Genomic DNA, 12,305 nt, shown 5'->3' with positions numbered 1-12,305 from the left:
GGCATGTGAAACAAATGTGCTTCCTAGTAAACACCTAATTATCCTGATAAATTGTCTCCTAGTATTTTCCTTTATACAACTGCTGTACAGAATTCTTTGATTAATCCTTATTCTGTCTGTATGATTAAACTTCCTGAAAAGTACTCGTATGTGCTCAGGCCTGCTACCGTAACTGCTTTCTAAGAACCATCTGTCAGGACAAAATGGAATTAGTGTGTTGTAAGCTACTTGTAATGTAACTCTGCCATAATTTTGCTGTTTTTTCTGTGTCTTGATGTCCTTAATTACTGTCCTTAATTTTCTTCAAAATTTATTTTAAATAATATTTAAGTTAGATTAATGTCGGTAGTTGAGTGAATAGTTCAGTTTTGAATATAGTTTACTTATTTCTGTCAGAGTGCCATAACTTTAGTTACATAAAAATGTTCGATAGTAGCTTTGCAGTTTTTACAGCATTAGCCCTGCTCCAAGGTGGGGGGGTTGACATCTTGAGGTCTGTTCCAACCTAAATTATTTCATAATCTGTTGAGCTACTTCCTTCAGTGAGCTAGGATGAGCAATACTTGGATTTCCAAGTTCTTGTTAGTTATATTAGACAGCTTAGGAGTTTAAGGCTTTTTCCATCTGTGTGGTTAAATAGCAGTATCTTTGTTGCAGATGTTCTTAGAGTGCTCATGTATGCTTGCTGCACTGTTGAAAGTGTCTTGAATTATTAGGACCTTTACAACATCACATCTACCAATTTCCATACCACTTTTACTGCATGGTATTTGTATGTTTTCATTTTTCTGACTTAAGGGCTTTTTTGGGGGTTTTTATCTTCAACTTGCTGATTTATATTTCAAGGAATTATGGAAAGTAACACACAATAACATCTCTTTGTTCTCACACTATAAATGGTTCTGGGCATGTGCTGTCTCTTATATTCAAGCAGTGCCTGGCATATGGCACCCTAACCTCTGCTTCTGTGATGTTAATAAATTTACTTTCCCCTTCATCACATTCCAGAAAGGTAGAGTCACAAAGGGAGGTATGCTAAACTCAGAATTGAGTTGAAAATGGTGTTACCAGTGGGAATCATATGCAGACTTAAAAAATATTTGGTCAAATGCTTATTTCTGGCTGTAGTACATACAGTTTTTGGGTAACAGTCCAAGGTGAAGTTTTACATTAGTTTGATGCGAAGTAGTATTCTCACATCCAACTTAGTCATCTCCTGTTAGATTTTGAATCTAACCATCTAACTGAAGAAACAGTCTCTGGCTTTGCTTGTGTCAAAATAAATGAGGTGGACACAGGATTTTTCTGTACTTCTGCATTCCTAATTAATTCAGGGGTTTTGGTAGGTATGATTTTAAATAGGCTTTGTACTTTGTAAATATTTTTGCGCTGTGTTTGCCAGAAGTAAAGCACTAATCTAAGTATGAATTTTACTCTTTGTGGAAAATAAACCATCTGGAAAATGTTAAAAGTAAACCAAAAAGTGCTAAACTGGCTCTTACCCAACTTAACATTGTAGAGGTATTGGAGCCCAAAAAGGCAATTTAAAGGATTTCGAAAAGAAAAAAGGTGGAGGCTGAGTGAACAGGATAAGCACAAGATTGTAAAGTGACTGCTCACAGGTCAGCAGCCAGCAAGGGCCAGGAAGCTGTGGAAGAGGCAGAAGGATGCTGTAGTAAAGGTTGCTAGGCTACTGTGAAGGACGGAGCACTACTCAGCTATGCCGAGCATTTTTACTACCCAGCTGCTAAGTAATCTGTGTATAGTATTGCTGTTTTCCTGGCTACTGTCCGGAAAGGGAAGTTTGAACTGCTAAGAAACGTTGTCCTTTGTAGGACGAAACTTGGTCCCATGCCAGTTATTACCTTTTGCAAGACCAACTGTTTTTGGTTTCGGTCACATTGACTGACAAGGAATGTCAGGAATTCTGCTGAACATGTTTGAAATGGAATAGCAAACAATAGGTCTTTGATTCAAGTATAAAAGTATAAAAACTCTTGCATGAATTTAACTTGTTCTGGTGGTGCTGACTGGTGAGCTCTTGGTTTGTCTGGACCATTTTGGCCTGCATTTCTCCTACTTTGTGTTAAGAAGCTTACTGAAAATGCAGTGTGGGTTCTCTTTCTTTTAATCTGGATTTGATGTAATTTTTTGAAATATTGGTAAGAATGTAATTAATCTGTACCGGTAAAAAAGATTTCTTGTGATTGCAAATACAAGGTCATCAGTTTTTTCTGTGAGGGAAGGTAGTTCATCTGCTTTTCTTGTATTAATGGGTTCCTTGTACTGTATTTTTGCCATACATACAGTTGGAAAACACATGCATTTATGATTCTTCTTATTTGTAATTTAACCTTTGATCTTTGTCCCAGGAGATAATTTTAACAGAAAGTTAAGCTAAGTTACTCCCACAGACAGTGACAGAGGGACTGGATATGGAACTAAAATTATGCTGTGTTAATGATTCCTTTGCAGCTGTTGTCTCTCTCCTTGGTAACTGTAACAGAATAACCAATTTCTCTTTTCTTTTAACACTATTTTCTGAAGGTGTATTACAACTCTGCCAATGCTGTCATGTTGCAAACAAGTCAGACACTGAATGCATGCTGTAGGGTGGCACAGTGATAAAAGATAATTTACTCTTTAGCATCCATAAAGGTGCAGTGGGTATAACGTAACATGCATTTGATCCAAGTCCAGTGTCTTTTTTTGCCAGCTGGGGACTCCCAAGGCAAGTCGACTCCCCTGGTCTATAGTACCCCAACTTGTACTGACTCGTGCCTAGGGATTTCTTGAACTTATTTTGTGATATAAATGCTCTTTATGAAGTTGTCTTCTGTGAATTTGTATAGGCGCTTTTTAAATCTGTGTAAAATAATAGTATTCACATGCTATGCCAACAATTGCAAAGTTCACCTACCTCTGTGTTGTGTGAATGACTGCCACGTGTTTGATTCTTATCTGCTAATTTTGCTCAATGATGTCCTCTTGTGTTGAGAAACCATGAGCAATTGTTACTTACAGCTTTCTTAAATCCATAGGTGTTGTTCTAGATTATGTTCTCAGGTGTTTCTTTTCCTGGGAAAAGACTCCTTGTCTGTTAACCATTCCTTGTAGCTGGGGACATGCTGTTTTAAGCACCCTGCTTGTATTCTTCTCTATGTCTCTTTCAGTTCTGTTACATACTTTTTGAGATGAATAGGAGCCAGGATTGGGTGCAGTATTAAGCATGGATTTTATACAGTGGGATAATGTGTCCTGCTTTGTTTTCTAAGTATTTTATAAGAATTCTTAGTATTTGTTTTTGGTTTACTACAACTGCTATTTCTATTACTTCAGGAAATCATTCCAGAGTGAATACTTTTTTCACAGCTGGTCATCATCTGTGGGATGCTAGGATTCTGGGCTTTTTTAAACTTACATGCATTACTTTACAGTGGGTATCTTGTGCTAGTTCAATATCTACTCGCACAGTTGCATCAAGAACTCATGACACTAGATATTTCTTGCTTTTATAGCTTAGAATAACCAAAACCCTCTTTCATGTTTATAAAAATTGCAATAATATTTTCACGACATTTAAATTATACAATTATATGTGCAGTACGAGTTGAATGTGAAACTAATAACAAGATGACATTTTGATTCCCATTAATTTAAAAACTCAATCTTTTGCAGTTTTGTTGCTAGAGAAGATGGAACATGATGACATTTGTAATAAAACTCTGAAGATTACAGACTTTGGTCTGGCTAGAGAGTGGCACAGAACAACCAAAATGAGCGCAGCAGGGACTTACGCATGGATGGCTCCAGAAGTTATCAAGTCTTCCATGTTTTCTAAAGGAAGTGATATTTGGAGGTAAGAGGTTTGTCTGCTGAAGACTGTGTTCAGTAGAACTATGTCAAGGTTTTTGAATAAATTTTTATTTGAATTTTTTTTGGTGGTTTCCTTGGTTATCATCTCAACATGGCAAGTATAGCTGCTCTACGAAATATACTTTCACTTCTCAACATCCACTTAATTTGATCTACCTTTATTCACTTACCAACTGGAGGGAGCAGGAGAGAAAACAGGAAAAAAATTCTTTTTTTATAAAGAAAGCAAGATCTCATTAAGAGAAGCTTTTAAAATAGCTGTTGGTTAAGATATCTAATTGTTTTATCTTCAGTCTTAATATTAGTAGCCATATGCTCTTAATACATTTATATATGATTGATCTCATACTGGTATGTTTACATCAGATGTCTGAAAAGTCTCATTCTGTCTAAAGAAATGGGACCCGCCAGTTATTACATGTCTGATAAATAAAAATAAGCTGCAAACCAGAATTCTGCCAAATGCAAACTTAAATTAGTGCTGGGTTTAGGAATCTAGAATATGATCATGTGTAAAAGTGAACATGAGATCTAAGCTTTTACATTTATAGAGTTTGCTTCCAGCAGCTGGAGTGAGAAAAATATATTCAGCACAAATTTGTTTTAACTTGCTCTCTAATTTTAAAGGTGGGGAACTCCCTATATTAAATTTGTGAATTTCTTGTCAAATACATTATTGTGGATCATATAAATAACATGGCTCTCAATACTGATGTTATTTTTGAGTGACGTAGCATGGGATATATCTATTGTAGAAAGGTAACTTTAGCTTTTATTTAATTCTGGCTTGTGAGTGTGGAAAAGCAGTGATTGCACAATAGGCTCTAAAAGCTGCTGTGCCGCATCCTGAAAAGTCTACATTTCTTTTCTGTTGGAAATGTTTTCTCTCTGAAGGATCCAAGATAGGTATTTGGGGAAGGAGGGGAGGACCTTAATCTGTTTTCTCATGCCGCCTTATGCATGTTCTGTGTTGTATAATTCTTAAATAGGGTCCTATTTTGCTTAGATGCTTGATATTCTACAGCATGAAGTAATACTTCTGGTATTCTCTGGATGATTCTGTATCTGCACTACTGTTTTGTGACACTTATTTGTCGTGTCTGGAACCAGTTTTCAGCATTTTGTTTACATCAGTCTGAGTTGATGCCCAGTTAAGAAACATCTTTGGCTTCATTCTTTTTTTTCCATTCTTTTTCTTTTTTCTTTAATTTTTTTTCTTTTGCGGGGTGGAGGTTGGGTGTAGGCGTTTCCCTAATCAGCTGTATTCCATGCTTAATTACAGGTCCTGTCCAGTCTTGTTGCTGTGATTTTAGGTATCTGAGGGGGTATGCTTTGGTGCAATTATTTTATATTCTGCTGCAACATTAGTTTACATTTTTGGAACCTACAGTATTTCTCTTCTTCGCCTTCTCTCCTGCACGCCTCTCTTGTAAAAATGTAAGTATTTAGCTCAATGATGGACATCTAACAGGAGAGGTTTTTTAAGTAGAAAGGCTGTATTGTACAGTATGGTTTAGACCTTCTTGGCTTCTAAAGATTTTCTGCTTACTGCACCTTGATCTGTTCTGTTGCTTATCTTTACTCTTTCTTTAAAAGAAAAGCAAATAAAGAATACCCTGGTTATAGGAGTGTTTTTTGTTTTAAAAAGCATTCAGGTTATAAATTTAAGTATGGGTCTCTCCAAGACAAGAACACAGTATTTTCCGGAAAAGTTCTAAACTTCAGTTACACCTATGGAGTGCTGAGTCTCCAAAAGAAATCTGCAGACCTCTTACTGGGGTGGGGGAGAGCAATTGAGGCTGCTCTTGCAGAATCAGCCCGTGCTCAGAAACGTTGTGGGAGTGTTTTCATGCAGAGCCTTCCAGGCTGCATGTTTGCAGGTGTCATCCTAGATAGCAGAACTGGTACTTTCCAGGCCCTGCGTGTGTATCCTTTTGTTTCCCAAACCAGAGTTGGAACTACTGCTTTTACTACTCTTTGGTATATGCTTCCAAATCCCCAAACAAGAATTCCACTCTCTCAGCCCTTTCCATTGATCATCACGCATTTCTCAGCAGTCTGTTAGTCTCGGTTTTGTGTATGGAGTCTGAAAGTGCGAATATGCCCGCAGATTTCCAGGTGCTGATGGTGTGCTTCAGCAGTGGGCTTTACAGGAACGTGTGCCTCCATTGTGCGAGCTCTTGGCAAAGCTAGGAAGCACGTCCTGTACAGCAGAATTAGCAGCTGCTTTTGCTTGGCACATTCTTACAATTTTCAAGTGATTCATGTAGCATGTTCAGTAACCTGCTTTAGAAGATGGATTGTAGAGCAAAATAAGCTTTGAGAACTTTTTAATTACTTTTGTTTTTACTAGCTTTTAAAATACGTAAAACCAGCAGGTTATTGCTGGAATGAGATATAGTAAGGCTTAAATCACATTTGACAGCAGGAGAATAGTTTTTAATAATGAAAATACTTAAAAGGACATATTTTTGAAAGTGTATTCATTTTGGTGTTTTAAAAATGTATAATTCAAGCATATTATTTCTGTGTTTTTGGCCTTTTGCTGAAGACTGAGAAGGACATTAGCTTTTGCTCTTATAAAAAACCACTCTTTCTTAGAAGCCATGACTGTATATATAGGACAACTGTACGTGGCCTGGTGAAATTTAGTACACAAAATAGCTACTTCTGTAGTTAAGAAAGTTAATAAGTAGTTGTTGTCCTAGGTAATGGTACATTAGTATCTCCCGAAAACTCCAGCCTGGCAGGACTAGAATGTCTTTAGGGTTCCTCCTCACAGTTTTGCGCCCGCAGTGCTGACTCTTGGTGCTTGGTATTAGGATTGCTTTCATTAAAAGAGGTGCTTTCAGGCTATTACTGTGTTGGTCTGCTTAACATTTTACAACCACCTTCTTGGCACTGTTGAAAACTATTTAGGATTATGAGCTTGAATTGCAAGTGTAACTAAAGCTAATAGTGTGACACAACTTTTATAAAAATTATTTTTAGTTTAATTTATTGTTCTGCTTAACTTCAGAGTTTATGCTAAAATATATATAGAATACTCGGAACAAGGGAATTCCTTGAATTAAGAACAGTCTATGCTTGCTGAGATGGCAGACATTATTTCTGTGTTCTCTGTAAGCAAGCAAATGTAGTTCAGTAGAATTCCTCCATCATGCGTAAAATGTGCGTCATGCATATCATGCAGGAAGTGTTGTACTCATTATGGTCAGAAGTATATAATATTCATTTTTTATATAAATACAATATGTTCTATTTATATAAAAATATAAATATTTTTATATTGGAAGAAAATACCACGGATTTAAAACAAAATTGGAATTCATTATTTTATCCTTCTTCAAGTATACAAGCAACTGCAGAGGTTAGACTGGAAAAATCTGGGAGGAAATTAGTAAGAATCCCAAGACTTCCCCTTTTTATTCTGTTTTCTTTTTTTTGGAGGGGGGGAATAGACCGCATTCCTCAGGTTTTGATTAATTGTTAGCACTGTAAATTCATTATTTTTGTAAGATTTTGTGATAGGCAAAGCTTCTTAGATCAACAGAGTGTAGGTAAACAAAACACTGCTGATGTTCATGCTAGTATTGCGTGATTTGCTGTTTTACTATTTATTGAAGTGTTGTTGTAAGGTCTTGTAATAATGCTGAATGACTTTTTCTCATTAAGGGAGGGAGTGATAGAAAAGCTTAACTAGTGTGTGTTCTTCCTGTCACATCTGCTGTAGTTGAGGTGATATTTCTGGTACTAAGGGGTACAATATTAAGTGGTGGGGTACATAGCCCTTCCCTTCCCCGTGCTGTATGTATTTCTCCTCATGTAGGAGAGTTCAATCTGTTCCTGCAAGACCTGCAGGTTGTTTCTTTAACCACTGGAGAGGAGGGGCAAGAGTGATACTTTCTATTCTAATATTTTTTTCCCCTTTGCCTTGCTCACTTTACTATTCAAAAGCAGCAATAGGTTGTCCTTTGTATCCTTGTTCTACAGATAGTGGTTCCCTGGCAGGACTAGCTTACGTTTTAAAAGGAGTAATTTCTGCTTCCACAAAAACGGCAGTGAAAGCTATCCATTTCAGTGGTGGTAGGAGCTCTGGAGCGACAGCAGCGAGCGTGTTGTCCCAGCCCTTTGTAGTGGCTTGGGTCATTCAAGCATGCGAAACGTTGGGCATACAAACCCAAAGAAGGTCAAAGCAACACCCAGCTGCTCTTCTGGTGGAGAGCATAGTAGAAATTCTTCTGATTAATGCTGTTGCAATAGGAATTCCTACGATTCTTGATTTCTGTACCTGACGCTTCAAAAAGATCTCTTCATGCCACCACCTTTCACTGGAAACAATATTGTTTTGTTTGGTGTTTTTTTTTTTTTCTACTATGGAGAAATTAGTAGAGTGTGTGTGTGTAAACATTTCTCAATCTTGTTGCATCTTCTGTGGGAAGCAAAATGTTAACAACCCTTTATATAATACACAAGGGATAAGAAACGCAAACTTGCAAACAAAGCTGGGGGTTTTCTGATGTTTTTTTATTACTGTTAGTTTGTTTTTTTAAAAAACGCATGTGCATCTAGAAAAATTGTGTTATATTTGGAAGAGGGAATGGCCTGAATGCTTTGCTGAGATTTCTTTTTTTGTTTGGTTTTTGGTGGGGAGAAGGTTGCCTGTTTTCCTGTCATTCAGACTTCCAGTTGTGAGTTTTACGTGATACTAACATTTCTATAATATGACCTTAGGCTACATTTTGAGTAGGAGTGTGAGCCAGTCTTAGTTGCATGCAGTTTGGTTAATCACTGCTAGTGCAAAGGTGCAAGATGACTAAAATAGAGCTGTCTCTTAAAGGCATTCACCACTGACATGGGAAATCCTCAGGAATTTCTGTACATGGTTGGACAGATACTTGTTTGTTCTTGAGTAAACGATGTGTCAGTATTCAGCAAATAACTGTTAAAAAAATTACCTTTTGTAGTTATGGCGTGTTGCTGTGGGAACTGCTTACAGGAGAAGTTCCTTACCGTGGCATTGATGGCCTTGCTGTGGCTTATGGAGTTGCTGTCAATAAGCTTACTTTGCCCATTCCATCCACCTGCCCTGAACCATTTGCAAAACTAATGAAAGGTATATGTGTTGTTTCTTCCTACGTATTTAAATAGTTATGTTTTGGGGGGGTATGGATCCTTGCCTGTAATAGTTATGGGGTTGCAAAATAAACACGTCATTTTATAATGTGCTGTGTACAGAGTATTTTGTTTTTCTTTACGCAGCAGTCTGGTGTTATAGACAGTTGAGTGTGTTTCTGAAGAAGTCATACAGCGTTACTGTGTACCACACATGCTCTTCAGTGGTGACAGTATGCTTTTTGCTCTAGTTCTACTGATTTCCTTTTACACTCAAATTAATTTTCGTAAACTAGAGGATATACTGCTGATCAATAGAAGATCAAGATTAAAATCCCAAGGGGAAGAACCGCAAATGCCATTTTTTTTCCTCATTGTTTCTTCCTGATTGTCAAAAATGTTTTGGAAATCCTTTAGAGAGAAATAAGCATGGCTTGCTAATGGCTATTTCCTTGTATTTAATAAATTTCTTTGGTTTATATGTATCCCTTCTGTGCAGTACTGCTAGTTATGCTATTTCAGATCCTAAAGATAAAGGTAAAAAAAGTGACTATTAATACAAAAACAATCCTCTGAGTACACATAGGAAGATGTCACTTTGGTAAATGGAAAAGGAACTAGAGAAGCCTTACAGGTAAAGGGAACGCATTAGAACTTGAAGTACAGTAGCAAGTAACTTGAAATTCATGTAGTTCTTCAAAATGTTCTATGTACTGTTAAAAACTGATGGGATTTTGATAAATTCTAGAATGCTGGGAGCAGGATCCTCATATCCGACCATCGTTTGCCTTAATTCTTGAACAGCTTACTGCCATTGAAGGGGCAGTTATGACTGAAATGCCTCAAGAGTCTTTTCATTCCATGCAAGACGACTGGAAATTGGAAATTCAGCAGATATTCAATGAATTGAGGACCAAGGAAAAAGTAAGTTGATTTTTCCAGTTGCATAGTGGTGGAGGAAGGTTATGTGTGTAGGTGCATTTATGTGATACAGCAGTTTTGAACTTTTGAATTGTGGCTTACCAGTATACTAGAAACCTGATAGCGGAGATACACTTGGCAGGGTAAACTACTTGGAAGAGAGGATTTACTCTCTCATTAAAACATCGTTAATGTAAGTTGCCTGTTCTTGTTGGTAGATATACTATTCTTAAATTCCATTAGTATGTTTTGGACTGTATTTTAAATAATCCTGTAACTGTTTGGCAGCAAGTTTACTTCAGAAAAAAGGTTTGAGTACTGATTTCTCAAATTTTAGACAGTGTTGCTTTCTCCCTTTCTTCCTTAACAAAACCAATAAACAGTTTGGTCTGCTCAAACTACAGATAGAGGTATTTTGGTTGAAGTGAAGCGTTCGGTTTGACCGGAAGCATAATGTTGTTTTAATGAGGCTTATCATATGAATGGCTCATTCAAGAAGTACAGGCAGTTGAAAAAGAAATATATCCACACCTGTCTCCCCAAAGAAAACAGGCTGTAGGTCTGTAAATGTGGCAGGTTGGCTCTTTTTAAAAACTGTTATTTTTCCTTGGATATTTGCATGCATCACTTAACAAACAAGAGTTTATTTACCTCTTAGCTAATCTTATAATCTGCAGATTTTCAGCTGCTGCTGAACATTCTCAGCTGTGGGAATGAAAAGCTTTTCATCCTGTTATATGACTGTATCACATGGCTTCTTTTCCAAAAACGGAATAGTGCTTTTTATCTCCTCTTCCTGGACAGTCTGATAATATTGATCTCTTTCAGTGTTGCAGTTTTGGAAGTATTCCTGCCAGATATTAATAAAATTAAGTCAAACTTGTACTCACGAATCAGCAAATGCGGTTTCTCTTGTCTGTTATCCAGATGCCTGTCACTGTTTTTCTTTCCTTATTCTTACATCATGATATGTTTGTGCTAAATGAATGCCCACTGTTAGTTCTCTTTGCCCTCTCTTTTAGTTACTTTTAACTAGTTTTTAATCGCTCTGAGGTTTATATTTTTCTTTAGACAGCTTCCTAACAGTTGGAATAGGCCAGGTATCCTCTTGAGTCCCTGTTAGAAATGCTTCTATTAGGAACAGATTTGTTCCTTGGTCTTTCTTGCAGTATAGTTACTGCCGAGTATATATTTGTTGTTTTTTGTGATGTGGTAATAGATGAAGAAGAAGAAATCTTTATAAAAAGACGTAGTCACTTTGACAAAAGCAAAAATTGAACTCATCTTGCTACACTGTCAGTAGCTTTATCTCTGGCTTCTCATCAAGCGCCACAGATGGCTGTTTGTTGACTGTTGGCTGGGCATGGGTGCGATCTTACCGATCTACGGTAATATTAGCCTATGTGGTATCAGAATTTAAGACTGCGGTATCATCAGTGATAACCTTATGTTGTTCCTGTCTGCCTTTCCTTGTACCCTCTGCTTTTCCCTCTTCCATTTCAGTTCACGGAACTGGGCAGGCGTTGTCTGTGTAGCCTCCGCTCTGCCTGCAGTGAGCCTATAGGATGCTGGAGCTAAGCTGTGTGCCTCTGTAGCTGTCGGATCTCTGCCTTTCTGGATGGGTTATAGCCCCTCTACAGAAAGTCGAGACTTTCCTTTTTACTTGCTGTGGTGTCACAAGCCACTGCATTTAATTGCCACAGCTTGCCATAGGGCATAACTCTTTTCTGCCTCTCCAGCAACTGCTGAACTAACCATTTTCCCCTTTTTACTCTGGGAGCAATTGTAACAGTCATTCCCATACAGGTTTTTGTTTATTTTTTTTATTATTTTCTGGAGGTATTAGTCTGGTGTGAGATTTCCTATTGAAGAAAAATCTCAAGTTTAGGATAAAGTAAGATGTTGCATAGCTTTGGGAGAAGAGCCATATTTTTGGTGTAAAAGTGAGTTAAGCTTAAATAGGGAGGGGAATAGATAAAATTAATCTCCCTTCTCATACGCCAAAGTAAATGCATCTGCCCTAATTAGGTAAACTTGTTTAAGAATGAAAGCACGTAACTTTGACTTAGAGAAGGTTTTTGTGTGTGTGGGCTTATTTATTTTGGCACGTTATCAATGTTACTGTTCGGTACTTGGGAGAAAGTAATGTCTATGAAGTGTTTATACAAATAATAATAAACCAAAAAACCGTGCATGGGGTCTCATGCCCTGTAAAAGAACTTCTGTAGCTGGAGGAATTTCCTCAAGGGCTTGCTGTAAATGAACGATGGTGAAGCCACCCACTCCAAGTGAAGATCACAATCTTCTTTTGACAAACATTCTTGAGCAACTTAAATATAGGGTTTTTTTCCTAGCTTCCTTACAATGGGTGTTTTAATTGTAGAGTGGTGTAG

General features: G+C 37.3%; 1 protein-coding gene across 3 annotated transcripts in view; it reads left to right on the top strand.

The window, feature by feature from the left end:
• MAP3K21 (mitogen-activated protein kinase kinase kinase 21) overlaps positions 1-12,305 on the top strand; it is a 43,465-nt gene that overhangs the window by 15,502 nt on the left and 15,658 nt on the right. For all 3 annotated transcript variants that reach the window (XM_055810592.1, XM_055810593.1, XM_055810594.1), the window contains exons 2-4: positions 3,679-3,859; positions 8,844-8,992; positions 9,740-9,915. In XM_055810592.1, coding sequence (XP_055666567.1) covers positions 3,679-3,859; positions 8,844-8,992; positions 9,740-9,915 — 506 coding nt within the window. The remainder of the gene's footprint in view (positions 1-3,678; positions 3,860-8,843; positions 8,993-9,739; positions 9,916-12,305) is intronic.

The sequence above is a fragment of the Falco peregrinus genome, chromosome 7 (genome assembly GCF_023634155.1).
Source record: "Falco peregrinus isolate bFalPer1 chromosome 7, bFalPer1.pri, whole genome shotgun sequence".
Classification (NCBI taxonomy): Eukaryota; Metazoa; Chordata; class Aves; order Falconiformes; family Falconidae; genus Falco; species Falco peregrinus.
Note: the sequence above shows the minus strand (reverse complement) of the source record. Positions and strands in the feature narration are given on the sequence as shown.